This window comes from Haemaphysalis longicornis, unplaced genomic scaffold (assembly GCF_048455015.1).
Source record: "Haemaphysalis longicornis isolate Haplotype H1 unplaced genomic scaffold, Haemaphysalis longicornis Haplotype H1 scaffold_3, whole genome shotgun sequence".
In the NCBI taxonomy this organism is placed as follows: Eukaryota; Metazoa; Arthropoda; class Arachnida; order Ixodida; family Ixodidae; genus Haemaphysalis; species Haemaphysalis longicornis.
The window spans coordinates 192,345,439-192,370,073 of record NW_027526335.1 but is presented as its reverse complement, the minus strand read 5'-3'; the positions used below and the strand labels follow the sequence as shown (position 1 = coordinate 192,370,073).

At 48.2% G+C, this 24,635-nt stretch overlaps 1 protein-coding gene across 2 annotated transcripts in view; it reads right to left on the bottom strand.

Annotated features, from left to right (window-relative positions):
• Mtd (TLD domain-containing protein mustard) overlaps positions 1-24,635 on the bottom strand; it is a 190,968-nt gene that overhangs the window by 96,789 nt on the left and 69,544 nt on the right. The window contains exon 1 of one of the 2 annotated variants that reach the window (XM_077704982.1): positions 16,498-16,677. The exons of the other annotated variant lie outside the window; for it this stretch is intronic. Coding sequence (XP_077561108.1) covers positions 16,498-16,550 — 53 coding nt within the window. The 5' untranslated portion in view covers positions 16,551-16,677. Of the gene's footprint in view, positions 1-16,497; positions 16,678-24,635 lie in introns of those variants that run through there. 2 annotated transcript variants of the gene reach the window in all.

The window sequence follows — 24,635 nt, the reverse complement described above, 5'->3', positions numbered from 1 at the left end:
CGTGTGCGAAATGGCAACACGGCTTTTTTAAAAGGTCACACGGCGCTTTCAAACAATGAATAAGTGGGAAAAGGGGGTGACAAGGCTGCTTTTCTAATCGTACACCACGGATTGTCCGGGTACGCAGCTCACGCTGATTTACCATTTACGAACCCGTACCGAAACCTGAGGGTTCAATGACCAAGAATTGATTAACATTTTTATTCAAACTTTTTAAATCTATAGTAGCTTCAACTGAAGCCACATTCGCAGCACTACGAGTTCTTTTTATGTTTACGTCTTATTTGGTAAGGTTGCATTTCTATGTCGCAACGTTTAACAAAGGACTTTTTTTCTTTGAGCAACCCCGCTCCGGCCAGCGTTTATAGATACTATATCTATAAAAGTATCTATATCACGTATCTATATCTAGTATCTATATCTATATCTAAATCTAAATCTATATCTATATCTAAAAGTATCTATATCTATAAAAGTATCTATAAACGTTGGCTCCGGCTACAGCGAAGCCATGCGGCTGTACACGACCCCAGTCTAGTTTGTTCACATACTCTGCACCGATTGCAATGTTGTTGGCGATCCAATCCATTCTGAACATCACATACTCCAGGGGGAAGGGGGGTATCGGGCGTACTTCTGTTCGACTTAGCAACGACTCAGGTTCGTGCCGCGCGGGTTTTCATTTTACAACAGACGTCGGGTATGTCGTCATTCGGCAGCGGGACATAATACCTAGAGACACACTGAAGTAGCCTTTAAACGTCGCCTAAATAAAGTCGGGACATGGCCTGATTAAAGTCGACAACGCGCACGCCGTGTTCCGAAAGTTTCGGGAAGATTTACGCGCACTTTTTTTGAAACGAAATACCCCTCGTTCGAGAGCGCCACGTCTGCCGCAAAGTCCTGTCCGCTGATTGGCTTACGTCGCCCGTGACGTCACACAGGCGAGTTCGCGGGCTTAGTTAGCGGACGTCTACGTAGCGCCCGTTTAACTAACTGCATGCAATGTGTGAGCGCGCGAACCAAAATCCGGGCCACGAAGGCAGAACACAACTTTGATCTACTCGGGAGAACTTAGCCTTTCGTAACTCTTTCGTAACTCTCAGCCACAAGAGACGTTTTTTAACAAGGAAAAAAAAAACGCTAGAGAAAATGTTGAAAAACCTTCATCAAATGTTGCGTAACAGCGACGTAATATGGGCCAACATTGAAAACATAACTATAAGTGCTTAAACTGCACGTGTTCAAATGATAGGAACAAGCAGAACTAAAGGTCCCGTTACAATGGCCACGTCATGTTCATTCGGGGTGGCTTAGGTCAGCGGCCGGAAATCGCATTCGAAATTTAGTGACGTCATAGCGACCTCGCCAGAAAGTGGCTGCGGAGTCGCCACTGCTTCATCTGTTAATTTTCTCTAATACCTCGATTATTTGTTTGAAGTCCGCGACAAAATTACTAATGACGCTGTTATTGAGACAAAGCAGCCTTTCTAATGAACCAAACTTGTAATTTATCTCCATGGCCCCTTCGAAAGGGGTGAAGATTGAACATGTGACTGTTACATAGAATGATAACAGCGTGAAAACACGTTTGGTGATGTAATCGCCCCAAGTCCTTTTGGAGCAGTTTTTTTTTTAGCGCAAAAAGTACGCTTTGGAACAGCACAGTGCGATTTTACGGCAGCCAAAAATACCATTTTTGAGAAGAGGGAAGTCTTCTTTTGAGCGACACAATGAGCTTCTGCTGGAGGAGACAACAGACAGGAACACCAAACCGATTTTCTGAAGCAGAGAAAAATGTGCTCCCAGAATTGTGTTTGTCACGTTTGCGTGCACACATACTCCGCCACAAGACGGGTAGAAAATTTGCGCCTATCGTTTGATAAGTTGCTAAACGTAAATGATCCGGTGTGCTCTATCTGTCATCACACCCCTGCACAGCTATCTAAAGTCGTCATATATCCCATTATTTCCCACGTTTCAAAATTACAAAACCAGACAGCACGGAAAGAAGCCGAAAAGAACCCGGGACTCACACAATGTACAGAAGTAACTTTAGATGACCTTCAGGTATACGTAAAAATTGAACTTGTGGATCTTCGACGTATTTACGAATTTTAAGAGAGCAGCGCCCCCGTACATTTCACAAAACTCCACCTCTGTAAAGAAAAGAAAAGAGCAACAATGTTTCCTGCACATGCAGCACATCACTCCCGCAGCTTCATGTTGCGATCATACCGTGAGAAATATAGTTTCAGTTGTCTCATTCATGTAGCATGAGAATAATTAGAACGTATAAGTGACGTCAAAAATCAATTTTGCCAGCAATACGTTCGCAATGCTGCGGGTCTAACATGGCTAGTCTTGTAGGCATTAAAGTATGAGAATGACGCATTACTGCACTTCAAAACATAAGTATGTGCTCGCATAATTATGTGCTTAAAACATAATTATGTGCTAAAGAAAATTCTACGTGTAACACACATGAACTCACCGACTGCTAAATTTTTGCCGATGCACTTTAGAGCGTCAGTTCACAAACCTCTAGTGAATCTCTTCTCTTGGAAACGTTTCCTCAATGAATGCAAAAAGTAATTTAAAGGGACCGACAACCGATTTTTGTCGCGTATATGTTCTCTAGCTCATATGAAAGCCAGTATTTTATATATCCCGGTAACCACAAGCAATTTCTAAACAAATTGGCAGAAATAATTTTAATTTGGCAGCAAACTTCCTGAAATCGGAAGGGTGGCGGTTCGTAGTGTCAAAACTTGACACTACAATATGTGTCCCTGTCACGTGACCCGCAAACCTAGCAGTTACTGTAACTGCTGACACGTTTACTTACGTATCGAAAACTTTTTAACTCAAGTATTTGTACAAGGTTAAATTGTATATGTATTTCTAAACATTATTTCGAAAATGTTAAAGACACGCCGCCCGCCATCGCTGGGTTGCTCACAGTGTGGCTATATATTATTTATATATATATATATCCACCGCGGTGGCTCAGTGGCTAAGGCGTTGCGCTGCTCAGCACGAGATCGCGGGTTCGATTCCCGGCCGCGGCTGCCGCTTTTCTGATGGAGGCGAAAAGCAAAAACGCCCGTGTGTACGAGATTTCGGCGCACGTTAAAGATCCCCAGGTGGTCAAAATTAATCCGGAGCCCTCCACTACGGCGCGCCTCATCGCCTGCGTTGCGTCGGCGCGTTAGACCCTACAATCAATCAATCAATCAATCAATATATATATATATATATATATATATATATATATATATATATATATATATATATATATATATATATATATAGCAGAAAATAAGGAAGGTAGAGACAGAGGTACACAAGAAAACCAATGATAAAAGTTTGCAGGCGTTTCAGGAAGAGGACTTCCTTTCTACAGAGTCAGAACGGAAGTCCTTTTCCTGAAACGTCAGTAAACTTTTATTTGTAATGTTTTTTTTTGTGTGTGTCTCTACTTACCTAATATGGCCCTGACGAATTCGCCAGTCTTTTTGCTGAAACGTTGGCAACAATCGTGGTTTCTACCTTGTTCGAAGTTTTCGAGTACCTTCATATATATATACTCAACACGATGGAGTATGTCGCAGCGAGAAACATAACATTATTTATTCAAACGTTTCGACCGGGGACCGGTCTTTTTCAAACGTGCCTCGGCCCACCCCAAACTACGAATATAACGACGCACACATGGCACACGAGAATAGCCACTTCCATTCCCCCATTTTTAATTTTTTTTTTCTGATCGAACTTTACCACCTACTCTTGCACGCGTGCTGCAACTACTGCAACTATAGCGCACACTAGCAGTACGCCTGATGCCACATTTCATGAAAAATGCCGGAAAAGCCATTCCTGTAACCAAATCAGAAGTACCCTGTATGCAGAGTTATCTACCTTAGTCCCATTTGCGAGCGACCGCTATCGCCACTCGGAAAGGTTAAACAGCCGCATTAAAGCGGACCAGCGACCCGCAGACAGACCCAACTGTAATATCGGTGTTTGGGCGATAGCCGCTATTGTCATAACAAACGGCGTTTGGCAGAATTTTTTCCAAAGCGCAAAAAACGACACAACCGAAAAGAATATTTTTCACCGCCCGTCTTTTCGACGTCATTTACACCGTGTCACTTATTTAAACCCCCAGGCCGTGACCCGAGCGACTACGACCTGTCAAGAACAGTCGACTGACGAGAAATTTTCAAGACTGCCGCAGGGAGTGGAAGAAAGTTCTTCTTCAGTCGACTTCTCGATCGACCACCACTGCCGTACAGGGATCAGATCAAGAATGCACCGAGACCAGAAGCTTATATTTTGATTTGATTGTGGGGTTTAACTACGAAGGCGATGGGGCGAGCCGTAGTGGAAGGCTCCGGATCAATTTTGACCACCGTTTGGGATCTCAAACGCGCGCCGAAATCTCGAAAACACGGGCGTTTTCGCTTTTCGCCTCCATCAGAAAAGCGGCCGCCGCGGCCGGGAATCGAACTCACGTCCTTGGGCTCAACAGCACAACGCCGTAGCCACGGAGCCACCACGGCGGGTTTATCAGAATTGGGGGAATGAGCGGGTCACCGAGTGAACACAGGAAGGAAATCAAGCTGCGAAGAACACCACGGAGGGCACAATGCAGGTAGTTTTTGTAACGCCAAACATGCGTGCATGCATTATCATCACAATAATAATAATAATAATAATAATAATAATAATAATAATAATAATAATAATAATAATAATAATAATAATAATCACTGTTCTACAGGTGCAGACGGAGGGAGGGTGCAAGAATTTGTCCATTCAATGCGACGTTCCAGGAGTGGTTACTCGAGTATATAGCACGTCCCCATTTTCCCTGATGCTTTTCGTATCGGGTTCGTTTGAAACCGTACACCACCGCATCTAAAAATACTTCGACAGCTGTACTCAAAATTCGAACTACGAACACGTGCAATCATCGGAATTAATTCCAATTTTCACACCGACCTGGAGAATTTCGGAGTAAGTCGACTTTGCTCGGCAAAACCTCGCTGATTTAATTTAAGACCGCGTTCCTTCTTTCCATGTCAATACGCTCGAAATCGCAGCATTTCCCCCAACAACTTTCGGCATCACGAGTTCGAGGTAAAAAAAAAAAAGGAAGCGCGTGAACTTGGCTTGCCATGCCCTTTCAATACCATTGCCCAACACGCCACAACACGAACCCTGATCCATTTAAGTATAATATGAGCCTTTATGATAAATGCCATGTCGGCACGGCCCCGCAAAGGGTGAAACCGCGTGTACACGCCATACAAAGCAAGGAAGCGCGCCCCCCAGAACACGGTATTTCCCCGTGCGCCCTGCACGGGCTTGACGGGACCTCGTCCCTGCATGATGCGAGTCACACAGGTGTGTGCAATCGCGTGCAAGCCTGTCCATATATACATTTCTATCTGCGATTTCGAATCCAATGGCGCGCATCGAACGCCGCCGCGTATATCCTGCATTCGGCCCGACGACCGACCCGGACGTGTTTTTAGACACGCAGAAACAAGAGGGAAGAAGAACACGAGGGGATGCATGCATATGCACATCGCTGCCGTCTACATGCGCGAGGACGGAGGCGGACAATGAACCAGCAGTTACCCTGCTCCGCTTCCCTAATTCCGCGCAGCGCTTCGGAAGCCGCGAGCAGTGAACAGGAGAGCGGCAATAACAATGCGCGCCAGAAAGTAGTCCCCGGATGGCGCGTCGTCTGCTTTCCCGTTTCACGGCGGTAGAAGACCACCTCCTTGTAGAGGACAGACTCCGCGCGGAGAAAAAAACGAACCGCCGGCGCTCCTGATTGGCTGCACCAATCCGTAGCTTTGCGAGTGCTGCACGGTTTTAGTGAAACAGCGGGCAGGGCTCGCAAGCTTGGACGTTCCCTGTCTTCCCTATAGGCGGCGTAAAAATCGACGCCCCACGTGACCAACCTTGACCAACCTAAAGCGCTGTTTTCGACCATCAAGCCCACCAGACGGCGCAGGCAAAATGTTACTTTTGGTATAGAATACAAAACATTCATTCCGTGACTCAAAGAGCCCACACAGTTCGCTTACAATGTGTTATTTAAAAATACTATTAACAAGTTCCGCATCAAACATCCGTTGAGCAAAAATGTACGCAACTTTTTACGAACAGCCGACTGGTGCACCACCTTGTTTCTGAATTCGCAACCACAAAGCCGCCAATTCAAATTGAAACCGCTGCAACGGCCGACCGTTTCAATGTGCGCGGAGCACCGGTTTCGTGACTGTTATTGCTGTTATGTGCTTTTGCGTCCATCAGTTGTTGAGAGGACTGGCAAAACACGAGAATTGAGTGCTTGTGGAATGACAAATGTGGGAAATTCCGCATCGGAAGGCAGCTGTCGAGGCCAGAATATTCGATTCTTCAAACAGAAGGTGAGTGTTATGCACTCCGCTAGAAAGACGGTGCAAAGGAAACCGTTGTCGCCGTCAATACTTCATTTGTGCCCTTCGTTCGAAATCTTAGTGCAAGTGAACGAGTTGTTATGGCAAAAAAAAAAAAATGTTGTCACGAAAGCGACGTACAATTGCAGCGATCGAAATGAAATGATGTCCTGGCCTCTGTAAACTTGCGGATGTCAATAAACGATTTGTTCTCACTTGCTGCTCACTGTGGTCTGTGCCAGTCGAGGCCATCTGGTCACCTGGCGTAACATCACTTCACTAGCGCGGCGCAAGTAAACACGCGACCAGCGTGCCAGCCAGGAGCCAGCAGGAGCAGCCACGGCCGGACTCGACGCCCCTTTCGCGCGCGGGAGGAGGAGAGTCGAGTCCGGCCGTGGAGCAGCGAGCCGGCGGCCGCCGTGCGAGGGCAGCCATGTTATTAAGGAGCTCAAGCGGCCTGTGCAAAAAGCATCCGCCATGTTTACAAAGCCGTGTTTACAGCGCCATCAAGCGGGCGTACTGGGTAGTTCACGACGCCGCCACTACGCTTTTTCTGGCACTACAGGCAAAGCTAGACCTTTGCTTCTCTAAAATCCTCCCTGTTCTGTGACGCGGGCGAGCACGCATATGCGGGCTGAGCGCCTCGCTGAGAGCAGCAGATCCTTTGTGTGCGATTGTACAGAACATTGCGCCAGGACAACGTCATCTTTCTTCTCTCTTTCGTGGAAGAGTAGCCCGGGTACGTCGAAAACAAAACGGTATGGGAAGCGATCAATGGCGGGTGGTATTGCTTGACGGAAATATGCCAGTCGGCCTATATTCTGGACCAATCACGCGCCACGCGACGCCGTATACTCGACAAGTCAACGCTCAGGCTCCTCACCTTCCTTCCCTTTTTGAACGAGTACCGTTAAGGTCCCCGCGACGCAGAAAAGCCGGCGTCGTCGGCGGCGCTGACCGGGAGCTAAAAAACGCGTAGCGCCACCTGGCGCAACCCACTGAAAATACCGGTATTGTTTTCTCCCACGGAGTGCCGCCACTTCCGGTTCGAGAGCTCTCCTGGCCTCCCGTACGCCGGCGGCTTTCACGCGCGTGTGTGCGCATTATTTATCTGTTTCCACCGAAGAAAAAAAAAACGTTCATGCATCGCACATTCAATGGAAAACAACGATTAATCCTACCAGGGGCTTCTCTGAAAGGTAAGCACTCTGCGACAAATAAACAACCCGGACACACGCGCGTGAAAGCCGCCGGTGTACGGGCGGCCAGACGAGATATCGAACCGGAAGTTGCGGGAGCAGACGACGTACGCACGAGCCTTTGGGCTTTTTAACGGTTACCTACTGCCTAAACTGCGGACTTCGGGGTCCACAGGACGCCCACGAGTACGCTCACAGAGCGCGTGCCAGTCGAACCATGACCATGTATAGTTGGTCGTGGGTCGAACACATGAGCGAAAAAGCACGCGTTCCCGCACGCATCTCCGCTACGAGAACCGGTTTGGCTGCCGGATGACCTGCCGCGTCGGCCGCTCCCGCGCGAATCCAATCTGCTTGATATTTTGACGCGCCGCGTCGGAAACCGGATTGCGCGGACGGACATGCGTGCCTGCTCTTCGACCTAATCACCCGTGGCCTACCCATAGACCTGCGAACGTGAATTCAGGTCACTCCCATTGACGTTCAGTATGCTCAATCGCACATTCAAGTAAGTAATTTCAAAGCTTCGCTTGCAAATTTGTAGCGAGCACCTTCTTTCGCAAGGTGTGGCTCACAAAAAAAACGTGTTCGGCTAATGTATAATTAACACATACGCACCAGCCCGCGTGAATTACCCAAGTTAGGAAACCTGACTTACATAAGACAGGAACGCATCATTAACCCGGCTTTACGCAGGCAAAACCTAAGTGCACGCGGGTGGCCCCGTACACGTACTTGGGCGAGAAGTTGCAATATCGTCTCGTTAATGCACTAAAAACGTAGGTCGCTTGCGAGCTTGTTTATTACATTAAACACTGCAAAGACAACATTTTGTTTGAAATTATTATTTCCACGTATATCCCCCAATTGAGGCGGGCTTGCTGCAAGCATTCTGGCTTCATTTCCCTGATCTGTGCCCGCGTTTTGTTCAGCGCCATAAAAAACATGACCACTTTTGAACAGTCCTTTTTTTTTTTTTTTGCGCCGGTTAGGCTCCCTGAAAAAGCCGATAGCGTTTACATACGAGCCACGCTTCCCTCGACCACGCAAAAGAAAGAAAGAAGGAAAGAAAAGAAACCAAGCGTAAGTCGCAAAACAGTTGCGATTTAGAGGAAGTAACGAGGAAAAGGCCATTGCAACAGGCAAAATTATATTACAACCGAGGGAGACAAAAGAATCCCGACAGCAAGGTCGGACAGGCGGGTGCGTCCTGCACAACTCGCGAAGCGAGCCGAACGAGGAAAGATTCCCCGCCGATTGCAGGTCAGCCGCCGTCACAATGGCCCGACGAAAGGCGCCGCAAAAAAAAAAAAAAGGCCGCCGCACGCAAGAAAAGTGTCCGAACGCATGCGCAGTTATCGTCGGTACACGAGCCATCGGTCACGTCCGATCGCAGACGATTCGACGAGACGTACGTCACCGCGACGTACAGGCTGTTTTCAGTGGCGACATACATTGTTCCTAAATCAAGCATGATTGCGCGATAATCCAGTGCAAACACAGCCTCTCGTGGACGCTACGAAGGCCTCCACTGCAGAGACCGGCGCTGCGATCGCTGTGACGTCACGATTCCACTTGTGACAAGCGGCGAACTTTGGCCGCGCTTTGCCTGTAGGTATTTCCGCGTTCGTTCTCGGTGTGAGAAACAGTTCGGGACCTGTTGTTGAACTCGAGTACGGTTTCGCGCGCAATGAGAGAGAGAGAGAGAGAGAGAGAGAGAGAGAGAGAGAGAGAGAGAGAGAGAGAGAGAGAGAGAGAGAGAGAGAGAGAGAGAGAGAGAGAGAGAGACGAGGAGGGGTGAGGGGTGAGGGGCGACAACATGATGATTGCTTGGTTGACTGTAGGGTTTAACGCGCCGACGCAACGCAGGCGATGAGGCGCGCCGTAGTGGAGGGCTCCGGATTAATTTTGACCACCTGGGGATCTGTAACGTGCGCCGAAATCTCGTACACACAGACGTTTTTGCTTTTCGCCTCCATCAGAAAAGCGGCCGCCGCGTCAGGGAATCGAACCCGCGTCCTCGTGCTCAGCAGCGCAACGCCTTAGCCACTGAGGGGGGCGACAAGAACGGATGGTTAGAAAAAATCCCCTAATCCACGGAGCGACCGTGGTTGGAAGGCGAAGCCAAACGAGAGCAAAACACAAGACATGAATGTTTGCACTTAGCAGATTAGCAAACCAATAAGATAGACTTTAAGGGTGTGTTCACATAAGGACAGCCAAAGCGGTGCCATACGACCATTTTGTGTTTGATATGAAACTTTAACATTGTGTATGGAACATCGTACTGCACTGTATTGCTTTACGAAGCGCGCGGAGGCGCCGTCACCTGGTATTTTTCATATTTCGCGGGCTTTCTTTATCAGTCAGAATAAATGTGTACGCAATTAGTTCTTCGCTGAAAATACCGCACTTAGATGCCCCTCGTGGGTACCTACAAGTGCCTCATTTACACTTTCGTGATTAGGACAATACTTCTCTAGTTAGATAATTAATTACAATTAATTAAGTCTCATTAACAAAAAATACTGTCCGCTTCTCTACAGTACTGCAAACATTATGCACTAGATTTTATTCGAGTTACGTCATTATTCTTTTTTAAATCTTGGTGCATGATAGCTGGGCCACCCTGTATACGCTAGTACAGCGTATATTGGTGGATGCTCTTCAAGCTGTCGCTTGATTTTGACCAACCCCAAGCATGCACACGCAGAGTCAGGACTGTGGCGGCGCCGACAGTGGTCGTAGTCTCTCTCGACATTGCGACGCTCATAAACACACTAATTTGCCTCTGCTGCGACTAGTAGCATTTGCCTTATCGGACAGTATTGCCGACCAGCTCCAGAGAAGGTTGTGACCAGCGCTTGTCGACACTTTGAAGGTGCTTGGAAGTAGAAAGCTGCACCTTCCCGTTAACATTGAAGTGTCCGAGGCAAGGGTAGACAGATTTTGTAATGTGATAAAAGTTTCTCTTCCTAAGAAATAAAAAGAATTTTTTCAGGAAGCAATTTACCATCCCTGGGAGCAGGAAACGCGGACAGCTGAAAAGGCGACGTTTTTCCAAGTTAGAACAAAAATACACCCACGACCGCGACGATCGCATGACAAACATCCTCACTACCAGCGGCGTGGTTACGAGCTTGTAAAGTGGGTATATTACTAATAATGTGCGATTAAGCAGCGTCAGAAATGAAAAATATTGGTTTCTGGTACAGCTAAGGCAAGGCGATAACGAAGTATTGTTAAAATGGCAACCTTACTCTGAAAGAAGACAAAACCTGCAAAACTTCAGAGTTATTTCAATGCCTCCCGCAACAAGTTGAACAATGGGTAAGTATGATACTCTGGTCAGTTTTCTTTTTATCAGTCGCTTTATTTTCTAAAATGTATAAAAACAGCCGTGACTAATTGTCTTTCTTCACGGCGAACTGCTATTCAATTGTTGATCGGACAAAAAGAAATGTATTGAACATGACCTAATTTTTCCAAGTTGAAACAAAAATAATGCAATACATTTTTGGCTTCCTAGAATACTCATTCATTGAGTGCCATTTTGTGTGAGTATCGCGAAAATATTAAACATTGTTTTTTTAATGACGTCGAAATGTGGTCCCCTTTATACAGATTTTCATTTTTTGGCGTACCTTGCGAGAAGCAGTATTGCGAACAGTTTGCTATATAGAATAATGAGCAGGGTACGAAGTATTCAGCAGCCTCTGGTGAACAAGTCTGGAAAACTAGACAGCTTAGCCTTTAGGCCCATGTGTTAAAAAATTTCTTTTTTAGAAGTGCCACTTTTGAACGACATTGCTCTCGCTACTAACTGGAGAAATATTTTCTAAAGATAATTCTTTAACTCAAACTCAATTCTTCAGAATCTAGCAGAAAAGTTTCCAAATATTTGGCCCCAAAAAGATTACGATTATTTAGAAAATTTTTCGCTTCGTTTTACACGTCCCCAAAGTTGCCACATCATGCAATGTGGAAACTAGCCCTGCCCGATCGCGCACTAAGTATTTGTTTACTAAACCAATTCGAATAATTTGCAATATGCCGTACGATTTTCCTACAGAACAAGTTTTCAGTGAGCTCAGGGTATTAAAACTTGTACACTTATTTTTTTTATCGTTTGGCATTACTGTACAATAGGGAACAAAAGAATAATCTAAACTATATTTGTAATATAGCTTCTCTGGAGCGTCATAATACTTGCTGCAACACACGATCTCCTGATTTCTGGCAAATACCCCAATCAAGAACTAACAACGGAGTACAAATGCTACGCCACAGATTACCAACCTTGTTTAAATTATCCTATTGATCAAAACGTCAATCCTGGATCCCAATTAAACCTACTGGCATTTTACCTTCAGCAGTTATGTATACTTCGTCTGTGATTGCATTTCTTCCTAGATATTTTTTGAAACCCATTTCTCCCACGTTTTTCTTGTTGCCATGTGGTGACAAAGGTGTAAATTTTTTTAACTACATTATACTGGTGATTCTTGTTTGTATTTTATTTCTGTGGTGACAAAGGTGTCAATTTGTTTTGATTACATTGTACTGTGATTTCTTGTTTGTATTTTTATTTTTACATCTCTTCTCTTTTTCCTTTCTGATTTTTTATTTAATTTTTTTTTCTCGTCTCGCTGTCTTGCTGCCCTGTGTGTCTACCGGGCTTTTGGCCTGGTCAAGTTGCCTGCGAGCAACTTTTTCCCGAATCGTCCGTCGTATTGTTTTTGTAAAATTTACGAGAAATAAAGTCATTCATTCATTCATTCATTCATTCAAAATCACGGTGTTTCTCACAAATAAATTCAGTACCATCGTGAGGAAACAGTACCCTAAAGTTTCATCTCATACAAAAAATGTTCACGACACCACATGACACACGCGTAAGAAAAAAGCGGCTTCATGTCATTAGAGAGTTTTATCCGGTATCGACGGTCCGCTCCGGTATTGACAGCCTGCTCAGCGCAATCGGAGCCATGACGCTCGCGGCCAAGCGCGCCGCGCATGCGCAATGGCGCTCCCGCTTGCTATCGCGAGCGGAGCGGACCGTGAAAAACGGTCAGCTAAAACTCGCCATTGTCACGAAAACCGCGTGTGGTATGTGCTGGGGTAAAACTCCTCACAACAACGTATCAGATGAGATATCATTTACACTTCATAAAACAAAGCTGAGCAAAATTGAATAAACAGTAACTGAATACCTCAAACCGAAAACATTCAAAGCTCTCAAAACCCCGCTTGACCTTTTTCGCACCCTGGAAGAACACAAAATGAAATCTTTTCATCTGGCAAGGCATAAGTATGCAGCTTACAACAGCGGCGCCAAACAGCGAAGACTGAACAGAAACAGAGTGCACAAGCGGCAAGCACGTTCCCGAAGGGTGTCGTCATCCACTCACGACCTGCACTTGAACCGCCTGTCAATGCAACCGGCACAACAGCAACAATCGGTCGAGGACAGGCCCGGTGGGCGGGCTATCGGCGCTAAACAATGGGACAATCCAATTAGGGCGGCGGTGGGATGCGCGCGGTAAATTAAACTGGGTTTTGGGGGCAAACCGCGGCAGCTAAAGGTTAGCATCGCAATCATCATCACGATACCCGCCACATGGACATGCAATGGGAAAAAGAACGCTGGTTCTAAGAAAAAAATTGTTCCTGCGTGGCGTGCGAACTAAATTTTTAAAGAAGGGCGATGACCCCGCGCCGGCGCCGGTGCCTGCGGAGGCCGCAGACGCGGCCGCGGAGACGCCAGCGCCATCTCTCGCCCCCGCCGCGGATCCTCCCGCGGCGAAGTGCGAGGAGGTGGCGCCGCTCGTCGGCACCCCAGCAAAGAAAGAACTGAAACTAAAGCGTGACAAACTGTTCGCATGGCGACGCAGTGAAACATCCCCCTCGCGAGGGGCACGATCAAATGCAGAGCATTTCCGGGGGCGCACGACGTTAAGTCGTTTGCGTTACGTTAATGTTGTTGCACTTGTGGCCACTGCTGACGAGAGAGCGCTCCTCAGCAGTAATTTGAATGAGTCAACGATATAAGGCGCGTTCGTAGCGTCCCATTCTGTGTCGGCTTTGTGGCGCAGTGGGTAGAGCACCATGTACATTGCGTTCCGCCCGCAGGGTCGAGGGATCGAAACCAGGCGCCGGATAGTATTTTCTTTTATATAGTGTAGGGGGAGGGGTGCGGACAACGACGGTGCGGACTACGACGGGACAACGCGGGTGACATCGTGAGTTACTGAAATGCTCTGCATTTAAAATAGTCATCTTCACGCAAATCATTTCGTATCCGATTGCGCCCGTTTGTGTTACTGGTGCATGGAGTGAGCGCTGCAACGTCTACCGCCTTTTTAGATGCGACGCTCAGAGCATCTCTTGTCGGCGACCCTGTCCTTCCTGCGTGCGTCCGTTGTTGTCCGCGTGCGTCCGTTGTTGTCCGCAGCCATACTCCCCCTCTCCTCTGCGATAGCGAACTCTCTCGCGAGGGGCATTGGATTGGATTGGATTGGATTCGATTGGCTTGACTTGGATTGGATTGGATTAAAATGAATTGTGTTGGATTGTGTTGCGTCATAGCCACGGCACTCTCTCTCTCTCCGCGGTCTCCTCTCCTTCGGGCGCGCTGCGCATATAACCGGTGTGCCGCTCTCCGGCGGCCTTTCGGTCGACGGTTGCTCTGCGCTTGCGCTTGAACCTCCCTCAGCGTTGCATCACACCACGGTTCCCGCGAGGGGAGGTGGGCGTAATTTTTTTTTCTGTATCAAACCCCTCGTCCATTTACGCCGAAACTTTGCACGATCATTTTAATACTTCATCTGTTTAACAGAAAAGTCGGTGTTTGAATTTACCCGGCTCTCTAACCATGGCCGCGGTTATAAAAAGAAACGCAGTTGAATGGCGCAAGTCTTACGCAAAACAAAACGCTCTACCTTCCGCGGAGCGTTTAGAAATGAACGTCAATACAAACGGGGAAGTATACACTGAGCATTGAAGCTCTGACCGTACTACAAGGTTAGAGCTAAATCTGGACCTGTCTATTTTATTTTATTTCTTTCCAATACGGTTAGCCGTTCTCCGGCTGGTACAGGATGGAATTCGGGTCCTCAAAACATTATACGGGGAAAATGCAACCGAATCTTGCGGCGCCTTTCAACGACTTTAAATTGCAACTGAACAGCGTTACGTGCCATGGCAATATACTTGGCACGAGAATGCACTCACAAAATGTCAATTATATTGTCAAAACCAGAACGTTTGATTCCTTTTCCTGAAGGGAAAAAAAAAAAACGTGGGTTAAATATCGGCGCGAGTATTCAATCCACGAAGCTATTTACAGGTTAATTATCGGAGCAGCGCCAAATTATGCAGCTATAGCAGCGACAAGCACGCTATTAACATCTCGAAGAGTCCAGTCGCCAGCTCGATGGTGTTAATGCTAACAAACAAATATGCAGACTACAGGCTTCAAAAAGGCCGCCAATAGGCATCACTGCGTCAGAAATGCGCCCTAAGCGAATATGTTACAAACTAAATCGAAAGCCTGTCGTTTAGGAAGGCGTGAAATTTAGGTTGAGCTTGAGGGGAGGTCCGGATTTTGGGTTAGTTCGCCTGAACGGGCCTCAGCCAAGGAGTTTGGCAAAAGCTGACAAAGGCCTATGGAGTCAAGGCTGCAGGGGCGAGCTCGACGGTGTCCATCATCTGTCCACATCTGTTGCACGGGGACATGATACAAGTCTGCTGACGTTACATCCGCCCGCAGAGCTCGATCGTGGCACACAGCTGATGACATCCTGCCTTGTTTTTTCGGGTGCGGCATCATATAAGATTTTTTTTTTTTTTACGGCCCAAAGGCGGAAGCCTTTTCTCGACCTGAGCAACCGCTTTAAATATTTTTGCACGCACAACCTCTGCGAATGGCTTTGCACAGCTGTAAACATTTGTAATTAGGCTTGCTTCCCCAGTTCGTAGACACAGCGAATTCGCAGATACCCACTCATTCAAAGTTACTCTGGTATGAACGAAGCCGACGTCAATATGGAATCAAATATTACACTTTTTAACAGATTCATTCGAGAATAATATCAAGTCGAGCGAGGTCACCCAGCCGATCCAGGCTTTCTTTGATTTTGCACGTACTAGGACGTCCACGTCGGCGAAAAACACTGCCGAATTTACAAACAAACACAAAAAAGGCAAGAAAATGTGTTCAGACGTCCGGATCCAACTGCGATATAAATTCGCCGGGCAATGCAAATTCTACGCCGCCCCAAGGAGCTAAAACTGGGCTCGCCTGCCGTCCTTCTCGGTGCTAATCAGATTGCTGGGGGGTTGACCTCGCTGCCGAAACCCGAAACCACGCTTGCCGCCCGCCGCTTGCCCCGTATCAACACAACGCCGCCCGCCCTCACGCCACCCATAGACTCCCTATGCTCACTCACACCGGCACGCGTGCGTATACAACTCCTCCCCGCAACCCCCCAGCGAACAGTTGTCTGAACTATTGCGGTTGTGCTTGCGACACACCGGGCACCGGATCTGTCAGCCCGCGCTGTAGCAACGGACTCCGCTATCAAAAGGTGCGAACCATTCTTCCTGTAGTCTACGCACCGACCACTGCGACAAACAACAAGACGGCCTGCTATCACACGATGCCACCCTATGATAACCAACGAGCTGCCCGCAACACTATGGACCGAGCACGCTCGACGCTTCATTGGTTTCACATTCCCGGCAGTCGCATATCTCGCGGCGGTGGCAAACAAGCCGAAGCGGCGGTTGTCTGCACTCGTCGCGAGGTCGCTTAACGAAGCGGAAGGCCCACTACTCACTCGTAATAGACCGCGTAGTCTTGCCGGGTCCTTCGCTTGGCGACGCGAGACATTGTCAGCGATGTGAAACGGGCGAAAAACGGCGCGTCGGTGCATTCGCGACCATTTAGCGACACAGCAACAGCAGTAACAGCACACAGGACGCGGCCATGTTCCGCGCGATTCGCAGCGGCGGCACGGCTGATTTCCGCATGCGGCCACCTGCCGCTTGTGTTTGCGTGGGCAATTACGCTTCTGTCCGATGGATGGCGAGACCTGTACCGACGCGTGAAGAAGCGGCATCCCACTCGACTGGACTCGCTGTGACTCGCTCTCGCTGCTCCGGCGGAGGCGCAGTTGCGGCGTCTTCTCCGTCTCTTTCTAAGCACAAACAAGGTAGTTAAACCAAAGGCGGCTGACGTCTGTCCAAGGGCTGTTCAGAGCCCTGTTGAGATCCAGGGCATTCCTGACGGTTCAGTCACGTATCGAATGTGTATGTATGGCCTGTATACGCCCTGTGTTTCATTTTTAGGGGCGAAACCATTTAGGGGCTGGGGCTGTTGGCGTCTAATGTCGTCGTAATCGTCGTCTTGTGTAGTCACGGTAATAAAACACCCGGAAACTCGCTTACGCCTCGCGCTAGAACGTAGCCCGTACTAAAAAAGCACCGGGAGACTCTTCTACGCCTCGCGCTGGGGCGCTTCGTAATGCGTACTAAAAAAAAAAAAAACCGAGCCACTCGTTTACGCCTCGCGCTAGACAGCTTCGTGCTTCAGACACGCGACTTTCACAGCAAAGCTGTATACCTCTATCCGCCAACGGTTTCACTTCCGTTGGCAAAAACGCCAAGAATACACTTATACACTTGTATGCTTCGCCTCTCCCCAGGTTTCACGTTAGTGGAGATGGCTCGGGATTTTTTTATTGCGTGAGTTAGTAAGAGTTCTCACGGTGAACTAATACGAGACCGCTCATGCTTCAAGTAGCACTTGGTCGCGCTTGCAACCCAGATAGGCGACATTTCTACGCCTGTTATGCCAACAATACAGGTCTTGCACGGCTTGTGTAGTGTGGCCAAAACACCTTGTGGCCAAAACACCTCTGTAGTTGTGCAAGGGCAGCGTTGCAAGTGTGTGTCCAGCTATGGGTTGTGTGCGCTGGCCACTCGACCGCACGGCGGGTCTACCTGTTCGAGTGGCGCCTACTCTGTTGGCGCAATAACGTGGTTCGATTTGGGGTCATTCCAGTGCACTGATATTCTTATTTCTTGCACTGCTTCAAAAGTTTCTCCACCAGAGTCTGCAGCAATATTTTATGTGGTGGTGGCGGCGTGTGAGAGGAGGAGCTGGTGTTACCGTGCCACCCAGGCCTGCTGAGCGCTTCTCGTGGAGAGTGAGAGGTGGTTCTGGTGCGTTGAACGTGTGACCATCCTGAATGGTATATCCTAGCGCTAGCATATCCCCATGAAGCCTAGCGATTACGCGAAGGGCCAGGGCAGAATGGTACCGAGGTATGTATGTGTTAAAAATCGGGTGCGGTGGCGCATACCGGCCAGGTTTCCCGAATTTTCCAGGAGACTCCCGAATTTTGACAGTTCTGCAAGACGGTACGACCGAAACAAAAATCTACCTCCCGAAAACGAGCCCGTGTTTTGTCAAATCTCTTTCCAAGTCTGGCTACATTGCGCCGGAGCTGACGTAGTCGGGCATGCGTAGAAGTTGCAAACCGGCAGGTCAGTACTGCAGCAACCCTGAATGTGAGGCAGTTCAGCATAGCCGAAAAAATCGCATCCAGTTGAGAGCATTTGCGTCTGACATAATCCTCAGCGGCGTTCTTTTGGCGAAGTGTCGCATGGGCGAACATTGTTCTGCTCGACAGTATTCCCAGAAACTTCCTGAGAAGAACCCCAGACGAGCGCCATCCCGGCGAACCTGGTAGGTATGGGGTTGAGGTGACCTGTTGACGTGGGGCGATAAAGTTGCACTAATAATTTTCAAGTACTTACCGTAATTACCCGATTCTAACGCGCACCTTTTTTCCGAAAAAATAGGCCGAAAAATCGCATGCGCGTTAGAATCGGATACGAAACCGAAACTGCCAAAACAGCGAAAATTTCGTCCCACCCACCGCCATCGATATCTCAAGATGGCGCCAAAGCCTTTAGCAACAATTTTTTCGAACGCAGGAAGCATAGGCAAATCGTCCAATCGTTCCACTTGCGCGCTTGATAACAGCAATGGCAGCAGCGGCTCTCACGCGTTCAAAACGTGCGGTCGGCTGAAGCGTGCGCCTCTGGAGAAACTCGCGGGATGGGCGTGCGAGGCGTGGGCCACGATCCCATCGACCATGGTTGAACGTTTGTTCAGAAGTGTGGCATCGCAAACGCACTTGACGGCACCGAGGACAAGATGTTGTGGCCAGCGGAGAGCGACGAGGAGTGAGATGAGTGAGATTTCTTCCGGAAATAAATCGCCAGTTTCTCGCGCATTCGTTTTTCTTGCTCACAAAGTTCTGTGCGCGTTACAATCGGAGGTGCAATTTTTTTCGGGGTTTTTTTTTCAGGAAAATCGGGTGCGCGTTAGAATCGGGTAAGTACGGTAATTTTTGTCGACGAAGCAGAAAATATCAACAGGGCAGGCTCACAGAACATGCTTGGCCATTACAGATTCCATGAAGAGAAAATACAACTTTGTTTAACTTTAAAGAGTTAGGCTTCAGTATCTCCCTCGGCTCCATTCCGGCCACGAAAGACGTTTCTTAACCGATAAAAACGCAAGAAATGCATAAGAATTTTCAAATTCCGCGCCACAGTGACGTGCAATAGGCGCGAGTGACGTCATGTGGGCCAGCACTAAAAACAATTTTCAGTAGGTCTCTTCGATTTGGCCTGCACTTTCTGCACGAGTTCCGAATGAGTTCAGCCAGTTCAGCGCAGGCGCCGCCACTGCAGAACCGGTCCTGCACTTTTGTCGTCTGCTTCTGCACCTCCTCCCTGGGAGGTGCAGGGAAAGCGTGAACTCATCCTGCACTCTCTGCACCGTCGGTAAATCGAAGAGGAAAGTGCAGGCGCCGCGCGCTGCACTCGAAAATCGAAGAGACGAGTGCTGCACTACCTGAATGAGTGCAGCGAGTGCAGTAAAATCGAAGACACCTAGTAAGTTAGGTGCGCGTTATCATTCAAGTGATTCGATCAAACGTAACTAGCGGAATCGTCCAGTCGTGTGTCCTGGTGATTGATTCGTTCGGGCCGCCGTCAATTGCCCAAACAAGATTCTGTGACGTCATAGAAAAGTTGCTGGAAACGGGCTAGAGAGTCGCCACAGCTCCACGCGTTTTTTTTTTTTTAATATCTTCGTTATTTTTTGGAAGTTTGCGATGAAATCGGTATCATTTTTATCGGGACAAAGCAGACCAAACTCGTATTTTGTCTTCATGGCTCCTGTAAGGAACAGCCTAAGTAGAAAAAATAATATAAAGCTCACTATTACCGGACTCCAGTTAAACCCGGATGTAACGAACCTCTTTGTAGCGAATTCCTGGATTTAACGAAGATTTCCAATTCCCCATTTCCAGCCCCATTGAAAGCCATGTTTTGTCACCTATGTCACGAAGGCGCTGTGACATGTAACGCCTTGGTGTAACGAATTCGCCACACTGATGAACCATTGTTTTTTGGCACTTTTTATGGAGAATCGGCTGGAGAAATACACTAATTTAATGAATTTTGACCGAACCGCAAACTACCGTGCGTTTCCACGTGTGAGCGGGGTGTCGGTTAGGTGCTAGGCCTGCCCGCCGGCGTGTAGTCGCGCGTCTCCAGTGTCGCTTCGTCGGTGATGATTTCTGCTGTCATAAAACGGAAAGTTTTGTCTTTGCAAGACGAGCTCACAATTTTAAATGTCAACTCCGCCGGCAAGAAAGAAGGAACGTCGCTGCCCGGTGTACAGTATTCCAATTTTAAATACGGAAAAAAGCGTCAAGTTCGCGGAAAGACGTCCCTTTGGCACAAGTGTGGTCCTTGAAACGCGTCATGGCACCGAAAAGTGTCAACACTCAAGTTTGTGAATACAGGTGTAGAGTGACGTGTAATGACTCAGCTCGTGGGAAAAGCAGCTGGCGGAAACCACGCCGTTTTCCGCAGTGAAATAAATCCTTCAAGTGTGACTTCACCGTTTCACCGTCACTGATGTCTAGCATTTGGTTTTCTCTCTACTTCATCCACGTGAGCCTTAACTCGAAGCCCGCATGTAACAAAAAAATTGCGAATTTTTGTCGGCTTTGTCGTATCCAGGTTTAACTGTAGTTCGTCTCGTCCGTAAAATACGCTGGCTGAAAATTTCAGCTATACGTAAGGTTTCAAGCATGTGACAAGGCGTGAGATGGATGCTCCGACGCCGCATCGTCCTGCACCTGCAATTAAACGCACGCCGCGGATTCGGTACTGATTCGCCCAGTCATTAATAACTCCTCAGTGATTTCGTGAGAAGGAAGCCTTTATTATACTGGCTGCCCGACAAACATCGCGAAACCTCGTTTCAGTCGACGTCATTCCGCGGGAAAACTTCAAGCCTTTATCACCCGGCAAGAAAACTTCCGTCAGTCCGACGAGCTACGGGAAAAGGAATCGTATAGGGGTACCACCTGCATGGGGCAAGAAAACAGCATCGTGGATTAAAGACAAAACTCGCACGGAATACGCAAACAAGCTCAAATGGAGCCGAAGAAGCGGTGTTGGGCAGGCCATGTAATGCGGATGACGAGCATAACCGCGGTGGACCATCCATTCGAACAGAATGCAGAATGGCTACGGCGGGAGGACAAATGAAATGGGGAAGGCAAGGCCTCGACGGATGGATAAGAAATTTGGAGCACATGGAATGATGAAGAAGAAGAAGAAGCGGAGGATGTGGAGGAATGATGATTTCAGGTTTAATGGCGCAAGGTTGACAAAGGCAAAGAGCGCCATGACGATCGTGACTGAGATGAGAAAGATTTGTAATAAAGGCACTAGATTAAAAATTTTCTAAGAAAAATGGTGTATAGGGCCATGTTAAAACATAATGAGTATACTAAGAGAAAGGGTGCCTATATAGGGTGACATTAAAACACAGTGAATGCAGGCACCTAAGGTGTAAAGCCTCAGGTCCCGCCATTGAGGAGGAAGAAGAAGGAGGAGGAGGAGATTATGACGATGATGTAGCAGAAACCCCCCGACGTTGCTGGTATAGAGTGGAGACTCGGCGAAAGGGGGCAAGCGGAGGATGGGGGACGCGAGAACGGGTGAAATGAAATTCAGTTCGCCAACAGAAACTTGTCACACAATCTAAATACGCCACTGCTACCGTAGGCGCCAACACGGCATCAAGCGTAAAGACTGGCTGTTCTTTTTATGTGCAGAGCACTTCAGGGGCTCGCCTTGTCGTAGCTCGCTCGCTGGACCCAAGTGGAGCCACACGGCGTTCCATCGTCGCGGCTGTCGTCGCGGCGTAACCCAGAGGCTTGGAAAGCCAAGCGGTTTATATAGTCATAAGCGTTCGAAACTCGTGAACCGCTGTCGCTTGTCATACATCTCCCCATTGTTTATCGCAAAGAAAACTACAGGTACCGTAATTAACCGGCAGCGCCCACGTTGATTTAGTTAGGAACGCTCGTTGGGTCGGTTTTTACGATAGTAAGCGTAAAAAAAGTGTCAGCGCAACGCTGGCGCGTGCGGGAGGAGAAGCGAGCACAAAAAGAACAGAACTCCCGCTGCTGGCGCAGTTTCAGGCAGGGGGCGCGCAAGCACTGCGAAGGATGGAAATTTGAATTGCACTGTGTGGTAACAGTGAGCGGATAACGGCGCTATACAGTCCACTGTGACGAATCACTGCTCTGAACTTTCGACAGCTTTCCCGTTTAGTGGGGCGGCTTTAATTTTCTTTATTTGGCTCGCCCATTTTCGGCGCAGCGTGTCTAGCCTAAACGCGCTGATTTTGTGTTCGTCACAACCAACGAAACCAGAACTTGAGAACGCCGCTACCCTCGGTTATGCACTTGTGCTATCCCATTGCGCTAAATGATGTCGAAAAGCACGAACCGTGCAACAACCAGCGATGGTAGTTGTAGGCAGTTGCTTCCCTGTATTCCGCCTGTAGTTGCTGTATTCCTGTATTATACTCCGCCTCCATGAACACTGTTACGACAGAAGCGCTTCTACGTTCCCGTTACGCCACCGTATGCTTCACAGATGTAAAAACAAAAAATGAACAGACACATATCCGCTTGAACTATGTTCATTCTGGAAGGTTTATATATAAACCTTCCAGAATGCACGCTCACCTTTCTTTAAGCAGTCCCCGTGATTACGAAACCATTCGTAAAGGGAAAGTGCCGGGGCGCGCCACTATTACAAAGAGTATACGTTACGTAACGTCCAAAGGTGTCCTTCCGCACCACGCGCCTTTCTGAGGGTTGTTTCTGCTCACCGCTGGCGTGGACGCGCAGTAGCGGATAAGCAAAGTGAGGGAAAAGAAATGCTGCTGAACCGATAAACACAGGAGCCGGAAAGCATACAGAAAACCCTCCAAACCCTTAAAGGGGCCATGCAGACAAAACATGCCTGTTTTATTCGGAAGATTTCGTGTTTTATAGCGCCTCCAGCGCTTGCACGGGAGCAAACGATCGCTTCCGTATTCACTTAGAAATTAATCAATTGAAGTTAAAATTTTGATTCCCCCGCCAAATCGCGTGATTTCGTGACGTCAGCAATGAACTCATAAGTGCGCGTATTCAAACGAGCTTCCACTGCGTCATTCGGCTCTGCAGCCTTGCTTGCCGTCAGTCCTCCCTGATGGCGCTATGATACTCATCCACGTAAAGTTCCTGTATATGCTCCCTACGGGAGCATATACAGGAACTCTACATCCACGGACCGTTGTCCGCCGTTGCTTTGTCTTTGACCGTATAGGACCTGGCTTGTTTTTGCGACTGTAGAAAGGAATCGTTTCGTGAAACATGGGTATGCTCGACAAACATGGTCACGTAAGACAATGTCGCTTACCCCAATCGCCAGTGTCGTGTAAGATAACTCCAAAATGGCGGAGTGCTGTGCAGCTAAAACAAGCGTAGTGCGCCCAGTACCAACAGCAGTGCGCGTCAGTACTTCTATGCTTACGTGTATTTTCGTAACTCATTTTTTACCGCACGAGTTTTACTGCTGTAAAATGAATATGCGTTACATTTAAGCGCAAATAGCTCGTTCGGCGAGCTTATAAGACGTGCCTAATTTGCGTTTGCTCTTGCTGGCCTCAGCCAACCGCAGAGCTGCCGCATGACATCATATATAGTGTAACGGCGACATTTGGCGAAATAATATAACTGCCGCTACGGTAGCATGATGATCGGCGGCGATGAAGTCTAGAACGGGAAGAAAGGTCTAAGGTAAACTTTTTTACTTTACTGATGACTTTGGCTAATCTTTGAAACTTACAAATTAGAAAGAATACACTCATTACATCCAATGAAAAAACAGTTAAGTGAACAAGAGTACTTAACGGGACATGGCTGACTGGATAAGCGGTCTCCCGCCGAAAGGGCTCGACGACGGGCGGCAGAGTTTTTGAAGTGAGTCCGGTGCAGGCCGCCCGCTTCCTCGAACCCGGCGGATAGGGTTTATATTCGCTTTATGCGGACTCGTGGGAAAAAAGCGCATTCTGGCCCCACTTTCTGCAGCCAGTCGGGGAGACGCTCGTAAGCACCAATCAGCCATGTTCCCGCCAAAGTGAAAAGGACCACTGACACACAGACACAAGGTTTGAACCCGAAAACGCGCGCTTGGAGAATTATGGACGTAGAGAAAGTAGTTCAGACAAAACACACTAAAGCAAAGCAAACAGTGGAAAAGACAGAAAGGGCGCCTAAACTACACCGAGGACCCGGAGCCCGAAAGCGACCAGCGAACACGCCACGGGGGCATGGAACGCCGCGGTCGCGCCGAAACCCAAGCTAGGCCGACGGTCCTCCTTAACAGCCACGTCTTTCAGTAGGGCAGCGCGCACGCCGCATGCCTTTCTTAGAAAAAACAGGGTCGGCGACCGAAGAGGGGTGCTACAAAATCGAAAAAACTGGACGGGGGCTTCGCGGCAATAGGTTCTTTTGCAGGAAATGAGCTAGTGGGTCGC